Below are 19,399 nucleotides of genomic sequence, written 5' to 3' on the forward strand. Positions count from 1 at the left end.
ATGGGCAATCCTTTGATGGAGATACTCTAATGTTTCTGCAAACAAGCAAGGGTTTGTGTAAATGGCATGATCCATCAGACCCACTACTTGAGTTAAAAATGGCAGCAAAGTGTATGACAGGTCTTCAGGAATTGCCCAATATGAAATGCATATACATAAGAGAACAGTGTCAACTTCGATGACAGTAACCCTTTGATATCAGGCCTTTTCCCCTATAGACTGCAAAAATGGATTGAGCCCTCCTTCCGCCTCTGATGCTGTACATACTCATTGTACAGCGCAGCAGAATCTGTTGGTGCTATACAAAAATATAATAAAGAGGATTACTAGTAGCATAGTTTAATATTACATTTATTTAAAAAAAAAATCATTCTAGGACTGTTCTCTGTATTATAAACACAAAATACATATGTCTAGACAAAGATATCTTATAAAGTGTTGAAATCTAGCACAGGGCATTTTGAATGTTAGCATAATAAAATTGTGTAATCAAAAGTCCAACATTCTATATGGCGCAAGAACAGAAAAGAAACCACTGTAATGTAAACAGAAGCCATGTAATGTATGGCGACATTAACGGAACATATGCATTAGGCAAGTTTACCAAATACTGTGGTTGTTCTAGAGGAGATCCTTGGCACAAGTAGATGTAAACAGAATCTTTAACCCCTTGATGACAATTGCCGGTCCGGGCACGTCACGGAAAAACATGTTTACGATAATTGACGTGCCAGGACCGGCACGTCTTTAAACGGGTGCAGAAAGCGATCTACTTTCGCTTTCTGCACCCAAACGGCGTTGCTGTAATGCCTCGACCTAGAGGCATTCAGCAACGCAACGATCGGCACTAGGGGCCATCTCTGGCCCCTCCCCGGGGCGTCAACATCCGCCATACATCGTATGGCGGCGGACGCCCGTTTTAAAAGCGTTTAGGAGGCGATCAACGATCACCTCCTAAACTTAAATGGTGTCACTGGATCAGGAGGCATCCAGCGACACCAAACACTTACCCCAGAGAGCGGTCACAGCTGCCGCTGCCGGTGATCTTCACCATCGGCAAGATGGCGACCGTCCTGAAAAAAAAAAAAAAAAAGAACTCTGGCTCCACTTGCAGGTTGAATACAGGTACTGCATTCAACCATGCAAGTCAATGGAGCCCAGCTTTCTAATCAGTGTGATTAGTAAAAATAAATTAAAAAATAAAATAAAAATTTGAAAAAAAAATAGTAAAAAAAAAACCAGTAAAATGTAAAAATAATTTCCCACTGATGTCACTATCAGGGGAACCTTCAAGTTGAAAAAAAAATGTAAAATGTTTTAAACAAAAAAAATGGCAAAAAAAATTTAAATATATATATAAAAAATATATTTTTGTGAGCAAGTCCTAAAATTAGCAGATTAGCTTAAAACAATTCTCGCATGGAGAGTTAAAATACTGGCATATTAAATGCCCATGGGGTGTCTACTTTTAAAAAATGTATGATTTGATGAGGTAAATTGAATTGGCCGGGTTCAACAATGTCCCAATTAACACGGGGGGGGGGGGGGGAGGATGGCCACACATCTAATTTCCAATTAGAAAAATGCACACGTACCAAATGTGGCCTTTTAGTTCCCCCAAAAAATGACAAACCCATGCATGTGGGGTATCACTGTACTCAGGAGATGTTGCTGAACACATATTGGGGTGTCGTGTGACAGCGGCATATACCAGGAGCTGTAAATTCATACATAACATAGGTGTGGTGGGGAAAAATACACACAAAAGAATACTACTGCAAACTTTGAAAAAATTCTGGTGGTAAAATGTGTGCATGCAAAGAGTTAAAATACCAGCATTTAGAATACCCTGGGGTGTCTAGTTTTCAAAAATATATGGTTTTATTGGGCACACTGAAATGGCCCGGCTCAAAGATGTACCAAATAGGGCATGGGCAGTGGATCCCCAAATGCCAAAGTTCAACATTGAAAAATGCGCATGCCCCAAATGTGGCCCTTTTGCCCCCAAACAGCCAGGTAAAATCATTCATGTGAGGTATCGCTGTACTCAGGAGATGTTGCTGAACACATATTGGGGTGTTTTATGATAGTGACATATACCAGAACCTGTTTATTCATACCTGAAGTAAAATGTGTGTGAAAAAGAAATGCAAAAAAAATTACTACCATAAAGTTTGACAAAGGCTGATGGTAGAATTAGTGCTTGGAAAGGGTTAAAATACTAGCATTTGGAATACCCTGGGCTGTCTAGTTTTCAAAAATATATGACTTGATGGGGTAAATTGCATTGGCCGGCTTCAAAGATACCCGAAATGGCACATGGGGGGAAGAATTACCAGATTTGGAAAAAATGGCTTTGAAATAGCAAGACGCTACCTGTACTTATTGCCCCATAATATGTAGAAAAAAGCAAAAAAAACCATAAAGAACATTGGGTATTTCTAAACTCAGGACAAATAGAATCTATTTAGCAGATTTTTTCATTACCTTTTATAGATGAGTAAAAGATTTTTCAACTAAAAGTTAGAAACAGTAATTTTTTTCTAAATTTCTCACCATATTTTATACTTTTTTTAATAGTAAATAATACAGTTATGTTTATAACCCTCAAAGACTGGAGATGGACTCCTCATTCAGAGTACACTTACCATCACTTTCCTTTTCAGCTTCAGCAGTGCAAGATCTAGAAAAAGAAGAATGAAAAAGATAGTTTAAAAAAAAATCATGTTTAAGTATAAACAAACATTTAAAAATAGAGAAAACTTAAGGGGCAGTGGAATGTCTGACCGCTTAAAAAAAATGCATATTAAAGTAATTTAAAGTAAATACAAATAATGAAGGCTATTTATCTTAGAGATTATCGCCACTCAATGTGTTTATTTTCCCCAATACATATAAACTACCCCTAAATGACTGTAATAAGATATTTTACTGAAAACGACTGAGATCCGTAACATGTCAAATGTACCAGATGTTTGATGGCTCCATGGGAATACATTTAAGTAAAAATTTACAAAAACAATGAGTGTTTGGGTCCATTAATTTATGCTTCCTACATATAAAATGTACACTTGGGGCTTTACTGCAATTAGATCATCATCCAAAGTAAGCAGGCAGATTTTGTTTAGTTTTATTTTTTTTTTAATATTAATTTCATATCTACTTCATATACATTCATGTATAAGATCAATCCTGGTGCAAAGTGTTTTGATCACTATAGAAACCAACTGGATGGTAAAATTCAGAAAATCTTTTCACTGGTTGCAATGTTAATCAGACTACATTTTTAACGTTACACTAGAAGAACGCTGTATACAGTACAGAACACGGTTTAAAGATGGGTCCAGCTGTACGTTCCTGTATTCTAAAGCCATCACATGTATTTCAATGAACATTTTTGTGTAGTTAATTTGCCCATCCTCTCACTGGATATCGTGCAAGAGGTGTGTGTTCGCTGAACACATCTCCATGTACCCGATATAACCGATTCTGGTGAGCTCCAGCACTGGCTCCGGTAATTCAGGGTTCACTCTGTGCATATATGTGGAAAGCCCGCCAACCGACATTAAATTAGAGGGCAGCTGCTGCATCAAGACAGAACTATCTAGGTCAGGTGTCAGCAAAATTATACGCTCTTTAACAAGTTTGTTCAAATAAGATGTAATGGCGTAAGCTGTAATATATATATATATATATTAAATGTTGACATCACACAAATCTTAACATTTTTTGGTTACTAAATGTATTACACATTATATTGCTCACATATGCATACTTGCTTTAAAAAGCTAACATTGCGATGACGGATTGTCAGCATCACGGAAAGTCACATTGAGGATCAAATTGCAGCCAAAACATCTCACTGACGTGAAACACAGTCATGAGTCTTGGGCAACAAAAAGGCTTGCTTTTTCCAGCCAATGGCAGAAGGGGGTGTGAGTGGGGCGCGGTCTCACACATTGAAAATCAGCATTTGTCTGTTGTGTAACACTGCTGGCAAAATGCCAGATATGCTGTTCTTCTGACTGCATAACTCTGTGTAACATTATAACCCATCAGCATGGAACAAAAATAATATTTTTGTACTTAAAATCCAATTTAACGATAGCAAAATAAAATGTTCCCTAACTTAATTCTTACATAAAAACAGGATGTTCAGGCTATTCTTTACTATGATCAAAAAATAAACTTCATCAATTTGATGTTTTTTTTAATGAATGAACAATATAATATTACATTTTCCCTTAAGGTGGTATAGTTGATATTAAATCACATTCAGAATTGAATGCAAAGATGGCTACAAGTACTATCTGAAAATAGCTATACATAGTATTATATTATAAATTAGTATTTTATATTATATAAAAGATTGATAGCTTTATCGTATATATAATTTGTAGTCATTACTGAAAATTATTTTTCCGGTTATGCATTAAACTTTTTTCCTCTTTTTGGAATGAAGATTCCATAGGTTTATGATACTGGAACCTCCCTATGTAAACACTTGGCAGTACTGGATCAAACACACATGTAGGATCAATTGGTGATTAAGGGAGACAGCCTTGATTAAACTAGGCTGGGCACCCCAGTTGTGATCTACCTTAAAATACTGGACTAATAGACTGATGTGGATTGTAAGCACTAGGTCGGAGGCCTTTGTGTGGTATTGGATTTTCTGTGACTGCAATATTTCACTATATGAAATTAAAACATGACAAAAATATAATAACCCCAGGTTTTGACAACACTAATATTTTATGCAGGAAAAAAGTAGATTCAAAATATTGATGTTTCAGATCCAGAGACATCTTAATAGATCAGCGTCTTGAGAGGAAGTCAATATTTTGTATCTGCTGTATCTGAACAAACAACAAGAATTGCAATTGTACAACGGTATTTCATGCATATGCCCATAAATAGCTCAAGAGCTCCCAGTTCTCTAGTATAATTTTCATTTTCCATACGGGTAACAGGAGAAAATGTTTAAAAGAATTTACATTGAGGGAAGCTGGTAGAAAATGCATTGGGTAATTTCTATTTGCTCTGTTTTCCAGCTACGATAAAAGGTTGTTACAATTAATTCATAGCATTGTTAAAACAAACAAGGATGACTATCTATGGGTTAGCCAAGCCTTATGAGACTGCATCTGTCAGTGGGTTTGTTTTTTTTGGAAGGTCAGTTCACTGTTTTTATACCATTAAGAAGCAGATGCAACAACATTTAGCTATTTCTAGGGAGCAAGTTGGACAGCTAAACGCTCTTATAATTAAAAGGAAATGATAGCCGACAATAGCCTGAATTTGCTTCCGCAGCTTTACCCAAAGGCAACAATAAGATGGATAAAAGCAAGAGTTTAAAAAGCAGAAATCGCAGGAGTAAATAAAAAATGTGTTTATTTTACAGAAGGGTTTGTTAGCCAAGGCACCAATGGAAGCTAAGGTTCGCTAGTCAAAATACTCATTACAGTACTATATGCATGTGTGCGCAGAACAACCTGGCTGTGTATGTAGGTGACAAATATAAAATTAGCTTCACCATAAATGAGAATTGTTTTGTCACAGGTACACGGTTACAAGTTAGAAATTGTGAAGAGAGAATGGAGCTGATAGCTTTGTGAGATCATTCTCCCCTCCAACATCTCAGATATTCCCAGACCAGCAGTGCTATCTAACACCTGTCTTTTACAGCTTGTTAAACTGTCTGCTCTGTACAGCAGAGACATAAAACCTTAGCAAAGGTGTAGATAAGGATTTCCTTCTTATCAAATTGGAAGATAACACAGAACAGAACAACACAAGCAGGCATGGTTTACAAAGCAATTGGTTCAGCAGGGTACAGAGATTAAATGATGGAGATATGAGGATCAGCTATTCTAAGCATTAACTTCTAGCTCCCAGATATTTAATTTTAGAACACTTGGGATGTTTTCCAAATGCCAAAATAAACAGTTAAAGATTATACAAAGATACAACAGGAGAGAGGAGAGAGAGAGGGGAGAGAGAAGATCTCTACTGAAAGAGGGAACATGATTTGATAGCATACTGTATGATATAGAAAAGAATGGTTGGGAAAGATAGGATAGAAGCCCTGAGTGATAGTAGAGGGGGATCAGCAGCACCAAACAAAAAATCAACAGGGGCATGAGCCTTGGTGACAAACAGACAAATGCTCAGCACTTCAAGCTGTGAGGTGTTTTGATGTCAACACACATAAAGTGTGGAGGAACCATGAGTGAGCCTGAATACCAAGAGAGTGTAGAACCTGGGAAAGGAGGGTGCGGTAAACAGTACTGAATAAAGCAGATAGTTTGAGGAAGATGAGAAGATATACCCGCTCTTTGGATTTTGCTCTATGGAGACCATTTAATATTTAAGTAAGGGCAGATCGGTTAAAAAAGTGGGGCATAAAAAGACAAAAATGCATTGGACCCGGGGATGAGAATTTAAGAAGGTGAGCAGGCGAGGGAAGAGCAAGTTCAGAGGCAAAGGGATACAGGTTGGTAATTTGGGCTCCAGCTTTTAACTGCTGCAATGTCTACCTATTTCCCCAGTAGTTTGCATGGTTAGATTATAGTATATCAATCATAAGCAGTCATTTAACACCAATACCTCTTTCTTGTTGAATTAATCCACATTCTAGAGTTTTACAGTTGCCTCCACACAACCTGGCAGGGGAACAGCCTGCTGTGGGCAACTTTGGCTCATTCTACAACCATCTCATTTCCAGAGAAGGCTATAAAAATTTGAGAAGTAGCCAATGCCATGAAGCTGTGCACATGAGAAACAACATACATTCTGCTGAGTGCTATTTACACATTTTTCTGGGTATCACATAAACAGCCGCCATGCAACAAAGGATAACGGTAAAGAAAAAGCATGGATTTTACAGAATGGTTTCATTTTGCCTTTATCATCCAAATCACGTACTTCATAACATTCCATTCCTGCAAAAAAAAAAAATACATATGGACAAGCATTTTAATTTCCTCTGCATTCTGCAGATCACTATTGTATTGCATGTACTTATAATGCTGTGCATTTCATATATAACCTTGACAAATGATTCTGTGCCTCTGTGATAGAAAATCAGTTTAAACAAATAAAATACAATGATTTTAGGCATTGAGTAGTAGATTAAATAAATGGGGGGGGGGTGTAAAACATAATAGATTATTAACTTCCTTCTATTGTGCCCAAGTATGCTCACAGAAGAGCTATGCTAGTTGAAAGACTGAATAAAGGTCTATTGATTTTAATGCAAATTACACAATACATACACATAAATTGCCATGTCTTGCAAAACAGCTATGTTCTAGTTTTTTTTTTTTATCTCTATGCCAGCTAAGAGCATGGATAATTTTAGATAATATATTACCTTTCACCTGGTGTATACTTTCCCTAGACAATTGGCTAGCGCAATCTACAGGTGAAAAGTTACAATTTGTAGGGTCTATTTATTTCAAGGTGCACTTAAAGACACCAATGTACCATCATCTAGCAAAAGACACACCATTTGTAAATCTACACACAAGAACATCAAGTAGTAGTAGTAAATTAAAAAAAAAAAACTAGTATTACAATGTACCCATCTCTCTCATATTTATTTTTTTTTGTTGTTTTTGTTTTTTTACACATACAATACATAATTATGTCCAACTGCTTTCACGTATGCTACTGCACGAACTAAATTCAGGTTGGAAAACGTAATCCTTGGAGATCCATTTACGTCACAAACAACTTGTACTTAGAATTACTAGAAAATGCAGTGCACATTACATACAACCCAATGATATTTCAGGGGCTGATCAAGTTCCTCAATCTGAAGTAATGCCAAGCTTTGCTTACTTGGCTGGAAAGGAGACATAGTTAAAAAGACTATGCCTAAGCAATCGGGACAAGCTGAATTTGATTTACATTTCCACTCCATTGCAGAGTATAGATGTACGATTAACACTTACCCAATCAACATTCAAGCACCTTTCTAAAGCCTGTCTGTAAGTGGAATAGATTTAAATCCAATTTGTACTTCGTTGATGAAACAGGGCAGAGGTTAGAAAACCTTGCTACATGAGTAATACATTATTTCAATCTTGGGCTATATGAAGAGAAGAAATATCATTTACATTAGAAAATTAGAACCTCGACACATGGAAGCGGAGGAAAAAATTGCATAACAAGATCAATGTAAATGAGGGGTGTGTGCTTTAAAATTATATATGTTTCGATAGACACAGAGCTTTAAAGCAAAATGGAGGTCAAGGATGTCACCATAAAATGTGGGACATTATCAAGACAGGAAAGAGAGCTCACCAAAAAAAAAAAAAAAAAAAAAAAAAAAAAAAAAAAAAAGCCCCATCTACTCCGACCCACAGAACCTAAAACCTAGTAGCATTTTAAAGTTGCACAATGCATATTAATTAAGACTGCAAGCTCTGATGAGCACAATCCTTCATACATTGGGTTGGCTAAATTGCACCATTATGTGTATAAACATCTGTTGGTGTTATAAATAATATACTACTAATCATAATTACTCTAATGATTTTTGGAAAGCTATTTAGGCATCTACTCCAGTAGAGTATAATTCTAGTATGATTTTTAAGCAAATTATCCCCCTTGACATATCTTACGTGTCACTGTACTTTCTAACTATTTAACAAAAGAGAAAAAAAGTTTGTTTTGGATGCAATAGATTGCAAGCCATTAGTAACCCTCTACCAACAAAATAACCAGTGTAGGCCATTTCATTGGCTTGTATCACCTTTATACCGAGGAACAGTGCCATTAATCACGATACAATGGATATAAAAAGCCTGGTTGCATAAGTGTGCACACCCTTAAAACTAATACTTTGTTGAAACACCTTTTGATTTTATTACAGCAATCAGTCGTTTTGGGTAGGAGTCTATTAGTACGGCACATCTTGACATCGCAATACATGCCTACTCTTCTTTGCAAACGAGCTCCAAATCTGTCAGATTGCGAGGACATCTCCTGTGCGCAGCCCTCTTCAGATCAACCCCCAGATGTTCAATTGGATTCAGGTCTGGGCCATTCCAAAACATTACTCGTCTTCTGGTGAAGCCATGCTTTTGTGGATTTGGATGTGTGCTTTGGGTCATTGTCGTGCTGAAAGGTGAAATTCGGCTTCCTAACAGACGCTTGAAGGTTTTGTGCTACAATTGCCTGGTATTTGGAACTGTTCATAATTCCTCCACCCTGACTAAAGCCCCGGTTCCAGCTGAAGAAAACCAGCCCCAAAGCATGATGCTGCCACCACCATGCTTCACTGTGGGTATGGTGTTCTTTCGGTGATGTGCAGTGTTTTTGCGCCAAACATACCTTTTGAAATTATGGCCAAAACATTCAACCTTGGTTTCATCAGACCATAACATTTTCCCACGTGCCCTATCCCATAGCCCATTCATATGAAGAACACGGGAGATTGTCACATGTAGCACACAGCCAGTGCTTGCCAGAAATTTCTGCAGTTCCTTTAATGTTGCAGTAGGCCTCTTGTAAGCCTCTTCTCGTCTTTTCATCAATTTTGGAGGGACGTCCAGTTTTTGGTAATGTCTCTGTTGTGCCATATTGTCTCCACTTGATGACTGTCTTTACTGTGTTCCATGGTATATCTATATTTGGAAATTATTTTGTACCCTTCTCCTGACTGATATCTTTCAACAATGTGATCCCTCTGATGCTTTGGCAGCTCTCTGCGGACCATGGGTTTTGCTCTGAGATGCAACTAAGCAAATGTCAGGTAAATCCTACTAGAACAGCTGAACTTTATTTGTGATTAATCAGAGTCACTTTAAATGATGGCAGATGTGTAATGACTTCTATTTAACATTGGTTTGAACGTGATTGGTTAAATTCTGAACACAGCCTGTTTTAAAGAAGGCTGTTTTAACACTTTTGCGGTGCTCGTGTTTAGATGAAATTTTCTCCTCACTCATTTACTGTACCCACACAAGTTATTTATTGTTTTTTTCAGGATAAGAAGGGCTTTCTTCAGATGCCATTCTATCATTGATTGCCTCGTAAACTCTTTTGAAATGGGTGTTCGCCTCAATACCGTGTATGGCGAATGTTGACGCCCCGGGAAGAGGCTAGACATGGCCCCTGATGCCGATCTCGGTGTTGCTGAATGTCTCCATATCAAGGCATTACAGCAACACCATTTAAGTGAAGAAAGTGATGGTAAAGCACTTTGTAAGCTTGTTTTATGAAATGACGTAACAGGCACGTCATTGGTCGTCACCTGACCGTTTTTGTGTGACGTGTCTTAAAATTGGCATTTTAACAGGGGAGTGTAGACCTGTTACAGATATGTGCATAACCCCCACAAGCACAGTGATGTTGGTACCCTACTCTATCTACATTAAAGTGGAAAAACATATTTTTTGAAATACAAATTTTTTAATTTTTTTTTTTAAAAGCGAAACAACGAGCCCTCACTTTCCATAATTTAATGCCAACATGCACCACAATCGTGATGCTACTGTTTGGCCATGGTACAGTGTTTGATGGCTTGAAATTTAGAACACGTATTTGAAATGTTATATTGGCCTTCAAAATAATCCCTCCCAAACGCTTTAAAAATAACCCACTAATACTTTTTACTCCTTCCAGGTTTAACTGGTGATTTAATATGAGGCTTTATCCATCACAGCTTCTTTGTGGACACCAATCAATACAGGTTATGTTTGTTTAGACTCTACCTTATTAATCATGTTTGAACATGGACAGACCTGTAAAGTTCTTTCTGAAATAGTCAGACATTGCTGTCCTTAGAGCAATGTTCCAATATTAGCTTTTGGTTTGCCAGGTAGTTTGGGAAAGAGGGCAGTTGCATCTGGATTTTGCCTAGGGTGACAAAATGCATCTCTCCTTTCTTGAAAGATCTATTTCCACGGCTACAGGCAAGGCAGAAGCTATGTGTAAATTTTGTTTTAGTAACAATAAAACAGTCATACGGTTTATTTTCTTTATGATCGTATAATATTCCCATTTGTCACCATGTCACGTTAAGTAGATTGTCTAAGCTTTTTTTTTTTTTAAAAAGTGAACATTTAAGATATACCGCATTTGCTCGATTATAAGACGACCCCCCCAAATCTTAATATTAATTTAGAAAAAAAAAAAGAAAAAGCCTGAATATAAGACGACCCTATAGGAAAAAAGTCTTACCAGTAAATGTTAATTCATTTAAACTATTTTTTCAATAAAAGCTATGATTGAGAAAAATATTTTGGTTTTATTTCCTTCTATTTTCCAACCTGCCCCCCAGTTATGCACATCTGCCCCAAAAATGCCTTATACCCCCTATATGCCACTGTGCCCCATGATATGCCTTTTAACCCTCTAAATGCCACTGTGCCCCATGATATGCCTTTTAACCCTCTAAATGCCACTGTGCCCCATGATATGCCTTTTAACCCTTTATGCCACTGTGACCCATGATATGCCTTTTAACCCTATATGCCACTCTGGCACTTAAGAGGGTTAAAAGGCATATTATGGGGAAGAGTGGCATATAGGGAGGTTTAAGGCATTTCAGGAGGCAGAGTGGCATTAAGGGGGTTAAAAGGCATTTCACAGAGCACCCTGCCTCCAGAAATGCCTTATGCCCCCATTTAACACTCCCCCCCCACTGCCCGCCCCCACTTACCGGTACTTTTGAGTCTCCTGTCATGTAGCTGGGGCAGCGTGTAGACTCACGCTGCAGCCGGAAGGAGGCGTGGCTAGCAGCGGGGGTTGTCTGCGTGCATCGTGCAGACATTCCCCGGCTGTCAGAGATCAGAGTTCCCCGCGCCGGCACGCAGACAGCCCCCGCTGCTAGCCACGCCTCCTTCCGGCTGCAGCGTGAGTCTACACGCTGCCCCAGCTACATGACAGCTGCACACCGGGGACTCTGAAGTACCGGTAAGTGGGGCGGGGGGGGGTTGAGACAGGAGGATCCAGATCCCCTGCAGCTGCGGGGGATCTGGATCTTAGTCGTCTCATAGTCAGACTTTGAGGTCTAATTATAAGACGACCCCGATCATAAGACGAGGGGTATTTTTTAGAGCATTTGCTCTGAAAAAAACCTCGTCTTATAATCGAGCAAATACGGTATATACTTTGCTTGGAAACTAAAATGTCATTTTCTTCCTTTTATATAATATATTGTAATAAATGAAGAGGTGTAAAACCTGAAACAAGACCTCTCTATTTTCCATTATTAAAGATAATTCTGTTTCTTAGGGTTCTGGTCTACTTTTAGATATATCATTATACCATCATATGCTTATTAATTTTTTTAAAGTTAAGTAACTTACTGCAATGACGCAACTTATCTTTTCAAATATATAATATCAACTTAAAACATTACATTCCCATTATTCTCTAAATGATGTGCGAGTAGCAAGTAAAGCAGATAACATTTTATTATTATATATAATTTACTTTCTTAAGACTGTCAGTACTTCAGCACAGGAACCTCGAGTCCTATATGCACCCTTGGACTTCTTATATGTCCCTCTTACGAACATCTTCTGGACTGCTGTTGTATACAACTACTGGCCCCATATTAGAAAAAAACACTTTATATATAAAGAAATGAGCCTTGAATACTTCATTGGTTCTAGAACACTATTGACCATATTTTGGCACAATTTTGACGCAGCCCTCCAAGTTTTATTTTAAGTAGCGTTAGGAGCTCCACTAGAGCCCACTGTGTACCAAAACTGAAATTGGAAATGTTCCAAATATACAACATGGCACTGCTTTCTGATTTGGCAGCAAACGGGAAGAGACAGGACAAAACAGTTCATGTGTGCCATAGAATTTGATGCAAAGGTGTGGCCTTTACCTCTTTAAACAAGGGAGTAGGTCTTATTATTAAAGCTAATCTTTCAGGAAGGTACTAATGCTTGCTAGCACATTGTGACCTATTTTTTTAAAATTAAATGCCAAAGAAAATATTTCATAACAGTATAACAGTTTACGTGTGTTATGGCAAGCACATCAAAGCCAAATAACCACAGCCAGATACGAAGAGCTCCAAGAACTGAATTGAGAGACAAAATTTCGAGAAACCAATCTTTGAGGTATATGTATTAAACTTCACTTTATATCTCATGCCTGGAAAAATAAAGCACTTTATGGACACTGAACAAATTTAATCAAACGTTTCAGATTATGATACTGTCACAAAGTTAAAAAGCTTTTGTTTATGAATCCAATCCCAGTCACAGTATAAAGGCATGCACAATTCGGACCATATGGCACAACCTATTATACTTAAATTTATTGAAACAAACTCCGTTCTGGATCAACCGGCTATCGGTACTAGGAAAACGGTCGCACAACAGGGTCATGTGCGATAACACTACCCAGAGCTGGTACCAGTAGAAACTCAGACTGCATGGCAACGGGACCCAGAGAGAGAAAGGCAAACTGATCATGTGTGTATGGGTACGAGAGGCGGTATTTGTGTGGTTGGTTATAATCTGTGTAGCTCAGAGTGATGTGGGAGTATATGTCAGTTTGGCATACATCAGTGGGGGTAATGTACTTCTTCCAAGAAAAGAAATACAAGCCTGACAAGTCAACAAATTGGAATACTTACTCAATCTCCTTCTTCTCCGCCTCTTCTTGACTGAGATCTTCTTCCACACTGTAATCCAAGACGGACCCAACCCCAAAAGCTCTGTTGCGTCTGATAAGTGGTTTAATAGCTTCCTGGTCCTCACCAGCAACAAACTGTCCATAAAATGTCATCTTCATCATTGCCTCAAACATCTTCTGTCCAAGCAGCTTTCTGGACAAATTCAATAGCTTACAAAAGAAAGAAATCAATATTTTAATATTTTGTACACTGCATCTAATTTAAAAGGACGGTCTAATGCCCAATACAGAACCACCAATAAAGAATGCTTATTAGAGCACATTGTACGCATTCTTTACCACTAAGAGGAAGCAACAATTTTTGATTAAGAAGCCAGTTTCTTAAGAAGCCAGTGGTAGAGCTGGCTACCAGCAACTATACCATGTATGTGCTGAGGCAGAAGAAAATCATCAAATGTATAGAGAATATTCTGCTTAATCTCTCTTTGCGCGTAGATGAAAATGGGTGGACTATAAATTGACACGCAACCATCAAATACATTAATGTGCATATGATGGCTGGAGTGTTGCTTTGAGAGATATGTTTTAGAATATCGTACAAGTACAAATAAAAAAATTACACTGAATAATCAACAGTAAAAATAGCCCAATAATTGAATAATAATTTGCACATTGCATTTCTAGAAAGAGCATCCTGTAGGACAATGGCATCTGGTCCTAAATGGCTTCTGCGTGTTGCACAGTTGTTCTAAACCAAAAAAATTTGAATCTCTGTTGATTTAGGTTTATGTAAAGGACAGGGAGCGTATACATACATATAGATACATGCAGCCACCGGAATATGCAAGGGTGGTGCTACCATATAAAGGTTAGATAGTTGCTATGGGCCCAATGGTCTAGTCTATGGGCTTACAGATTGTAGACTCCCCAGTGTATTAAACCACATCAGCCATCTTTTTCAAAAACATCATTTTTGCATATTGCTGACCATGTAAGATAGATCACTGTTACACGCAATTGTCAGTAACATGTGAAAATCATGCACTTTTTTAAAAAAAACATGGCCAATATGGTCACACTAGGTCATATATATTGACCACCTAGTTATGCATAGTTATTATTTGCTATAAAGATGGGTTATCAATTTGTCTTCTGTGTTAGGGTCCATAAAATCCGGGAACCAAACCTGAGCATATTGTTGTGGAACTTATTAGAAAAACTCCGATATCAATTGTTTAAAATAAAAACATTAAAAAATATTATGAAACATTTCTACTGCTTTTAAGCCACACTATCCCTTTGAGTTATAACATCATATTCTCTTTTTGATGACAGTGGTACACCAACATTGGAAACTAAACCTGATGAGGACATTTTGATTATACAGATGGTACTTTTTATGTGTGATTAAATCACAGAGAAACGTTAGGCTTACATAATCGTAAGAAGTTTGTGGACTCTTTGCAAGGAAGATATAGATTTTTGGCTGATGTTTTAACTCAAAATGCTGTGGTAGGTGAGATACTAAAAGTTGTGAAAAACGTTTCAGATGTCCATTTCTCATGAAATAATGGACATTTGAAAACCTATATATCCTTATCTGCCTTAAACATGGAGAGTTTTCACTTTTTTTTTTTTTACACCACAAGCATCTTACCTGCTGATTCTTGTCCACCAGTGTATCAATGGAGCATAGCCAGAAGACCATCAGACTTCTCGCCAGCTCCCACGTGGCTTTGCTCTTGTAAGCTTCTTGAGTATTTTCAAAGTTCATTGTAGCAGCTGGACAAGGCTTCAACAGGAGGTTCTCACTTCTTTCCATGTGGTCCACTTGTGAGCCCAGTGGCCACATTTTCTCTCCTGCCACATGCTGCTGTTTCTGATCAGTAGATGTTTTCACCTTTGTGGCTGCAGCAGTAGATCGCAACCTAATCCCTGCCCTGCCAGGGATGGTCAGTGCGAGTCTAGTGGCAGAGGACATTCTACTACAAGCCATATGTGACGAGAAGCCGAAGTAGTGCACAACCAGAGCAAGAAAGGAACCTTCTCGGCAATAAGCGCAGTGACATCAGATAAGCTCTTCCTCCTGCTGTACACACCCCTCAACGTCATTGGTTGATGGTTACATAATACACACTAAAGCATTCGCACACTAAAATGTGTATTTGGGAAATTGTTACTAGTTATTATCAGAGCAAACACTTTATATCTCTCCTTTTAAAAGCACAAACATACCAAACAGGAACAGAACTCTTATAGGATGTGCCTGCGCTATCAGATCTGCCTGAAACAGCTGTCATTTTTTTTTCTAGATTAACAAGAATTAAAAGTTGCCAAACGTGTTTAGAATCATATTCCGCCTCCTAGTTTGCCTATGCCCTCATTAACCCCTTCAGGACGATATTTTGCAAGGAATTATGCTATTTCTATTGTTATTTTGTGCCTAAACAAATTGTATATTGTTGTTAAAGGGACAGTCATGACCATTATAAACCCCAGAGTATACAGAGTAGCACAGATTGGTTTAGATTCAGTGACCCATCTAAATCTTAATACCTTCATGATCAAATGTATTGCATACCCTAAAGACCAAGGTTTTTTTTGCCATTTGTTAACATGTTTGTTTCACAATGATTCCACTTTTCCAAGTGTACATCCACATAAATCATGTGTGGATTGTATTCGGGAAAGGTAGGGCTATATTTTGCAATATTAAATATTTAATAATGGACTCGCCTATACAAAAAAGTCTGTAAAAAAAGGTAGAAAAGTGTTTGTACATCTATGTGTGGTGGGCATGATTTCATGGGAGGCAGCATTTCAACACCTATAGAACTCTATGGACGTTCTATTACATCCCCCCAAAAAATATGTCCAGGGTTATGTGCATCGTTGAGGAGATCTACTTGCTGGTGCATAGGAGACCAGATAACATGGACTCCCTCAGGGTGAGGGCCAGGACATTTACACCTGCCAACAGGGCCGGCCCTACCATGGAGCAGAGTGGGGCAATTGCCCCAGGCGCCTTTTTTTTTTTTTTTACGCGGAGGCAGAGCCGGCCTTAAGTGTTCTGGCGTCCTGTGCGGACTACTCCTCTGGCGCCCCCCCATCCCCAAAAAAAGAAAGGAAAAAAATCTCCCCCCTCTGCCCCTTCTCACTGCCTTCTGCCCTCTGCCCCTTCTCACTGCCTTCCCCCCTCTGCCCCTTCTCATTGCCTCCCCCCTGCCCCTTATCACTATCTACCCCCATGCCCCTTATCACTATCTACCCCCCATGCCCCTTATCACTATCTACCCCCTATGCCCCTTATCACTATCTACCCCCCCGCCCCTTATCACTATATCTACCCCCTATCCTTACTTACCTTGTTGACGGAGTCCTGTGGTGGGAGCGGGAGGCGTCCGTCTTCCCACTCTCCCACGGAGTTACGGAGAGTGAGGGGCGCCGAGCGGTTGCTGAAAACTTCACGAGCAACACTGTTTTTTTTTGTTTAACTTTATTTAACATCCTCCGTGTTAAATAAAGTTAAAAAAAACTTTTTTTAACATGGAAGATGTGAAATAAAGTTACAAAAAAACCCAAACAATGTTATGATTTAAGTCCCGGACGGCGCCCCTGTTGCCATGGCGCCCTGTGCGGCCGCACAGGTCACACACCCCTAAGGCCGGCCATGCGCGGAGGAGAGAGAGGGGCGCCGAGTGCTTTTCGCTTACCAAGTTGTCAGTACCCGCTCGGTGCCCCTCTCTCTCCTCTGCGAGCCCTCTAGTTCGGTCTCGGTGCCGGCTTGTAATGCTGAGCGCCGGAATATGACGTCATTTCCGGCGCTCAGCAGTAAAGCAGTGCGCACTGTGGCAGAGAAGGATTGCTGGAAGTGTTTTGGATGCTTTCCAATAAAGCCTTTCTTCAATTGTTGAACTGCTCCAAATTATATGAATATAAATGTACGTGCACGGAGAGAGAGAAATAAGACACACGACACACTCTGGGTCAGGTCCAAAATCACTCTGCTTTATTACGTTTGTGTTATAGGTTATATAGTGTCCAAAAAGAAGGACGTCTTAATACGTAAATCACATCAATTGGTTAAATCCTTAAAACTATGCGGATACAGGCAGAAAACCGTTACAAACAGACATTTAGACAATGTTAAGCAATTTCCCTATAACTAGAACAAAATGCTAGCCGGATATCTTTGTGGTTAGTACTTATTTGTTTAACTGATACTGAATGTCCTAATGTACTGCTACTTGCGTCTCTCGCATATTTGCGTGAGGTTTGACCCTTTATACTAGTCAGAGCCAGCTTATATTCATTGAAGCCATAAGCATTTCTTGCTGATATATATATATATATATATTCTGTTTCCATAACAGTCCCCCCTTGAATATATGATGGCCGACTGTCCCTAATCCTGACAGATCCTACCGGACATGATCCCGCATCCTCTGCACCTGCAGTTGCGACAAATTTTCCCTACTGGATAAAATCCCGGTTTCAGGTCTTGGACATGTCCCTCGGATCTATATGTCCCTACACAGGGAAGGAATTACCGTCAGGGGGAACTATCGAACTGAATGTTGTTACGTAGGAAGGTGCAAGGTTTGGCATCGTGTCATCGTACATGAGCATTAATGGGGTAGCCTCACCTGCTGCAAGCATCTTATCACATAGACGTCGAAAGCAAGGGACTACACATAATAGCATAAAAGCAACAATAATCACAATAATCAGCAAAATTATTCCCAGCTGGACCAGAGCTTGTTTCCATCCTTTTAACCATCCAAACCATTCAGCCCAGGGATGATCGATTCCGGAATTACGCTTCAATTCATCTCCTAGAGCAGTTAACTTTTTAATGGCCACAGTCACTTTTCCATCAGGCCCGGTATTATCTGGGATAAAGGTACAGCAAGTTTCCCTCGATTATTTTACAGACCCCGCCTTTTTCTGCCAGGATCATGTCTAATGCCATACGATTCTGGAAAGTCATCTCGGTAGCGCCTCCAATTGTTCCGATAGTCCTTGGAGCGCGTCTCGAGTGTAATTGACAAACCTCTGCTGATTATAATAGATATAATTAATCCAATCAACATTTTTATTTACTGTAACAATTGGAAAAATGGATTCGAAACCAGCGGCTACTTGATCTCGGGCTTTATATTCATCTGGGACCCCCGTAGGGACTCCTATTGCATCTATATACACATGGGGGTCAAAACTTCCTTCAGGGGTCTTTGAGACACTGCGTTTTTTACGGGACAGGGTGGACTGGGCCTGAACAGCTTCTGGCTCTTCCGACATTATAAGTAATGGCATTATACCTTTGGCCAGTGCACATTCACCAGTCCAACTACTTTCCAGTCTGGTGCGCAGTTTCATGTCCCCACATAGCCAATAGATATCTCCTAGTGAATAGACTTGATTCTGTGTGGGGGAACCGGTCAGATTGCTGTATTCAGCACAATTACCATTAGAGAATTTCCCAAGAAATTTGCCAGTTCCTTTGGTATTCGAAATACAAGTATAAGCACCAGAATATATAGTTATTCCGTCACTAAATTTGGGAGCCTCGGTTAATAGGGGATATTCTCTTTCCCAGTTCTCACATTCAGTAAATTTGTTACTGGTATTGGTATAAAGGCTCAATAGACATAACAGTGACTGATAGGGCAACTGTAAAGGTACTGTTCCAAGATGTGGATGGGCTCTACCACACACATAGCAATTGTTATTGTGCTTAATGGCAGAATATTGCATCCACTCGAGCCATAGATTAATATCATTA

General features: G+C 39.0%; 1 protein-coding gene across 1 annotated transcript in view; it reads right to left on the bottom strand.

Annotated features, from left to right (window-relative positions):
• PRODH (proline dehydrogenase 1) overlaps positions 1–15,541 on the bottom strand; it is a 52,692-nt gene extending 37,151 nt beyond the window's left edge. Inside the window, exons 1-3 of the mRNA XM_089489637.1 lie at positions 15,272–15,541; positions 13,616–13,824; positions 2,649–2,683 (exon numbers count right to left, since the gene is read on the bottom strand). Of these exons, the coding sequence (XP_089345763.1) occupies positions 2,649–2,683; positions 13,616–13,824; positions 15,272–15,466 (439 nt within the window). The 5' untranslated portion in view covers positions 15,467–15,541. The remainder of the gene's footprint in view (positions 1–2,648; positions 2,684–13,615; positions 13,825–15,271) is intronic.
• Positions 15,542–19,399: the final 3,858 nt, after the last annotated feature.

The sequence above is a fragment of the Sceloporus occidentalis genome, unplaced genomic scaffold (genome assembly GCF_023333645.1).
Source record: "Sceloporus occidentalis isolate IW3139 unplaced genomic scaffold, rSceOcc1.0.p SCAF_40, whole genome shotgun sequence".
NCBI lineage: Eukaryota > Metazoa > Chordata > Lepidosauria > Squamata > Phrynosomatidae > Sceloporus > Sceloporus occidentalis.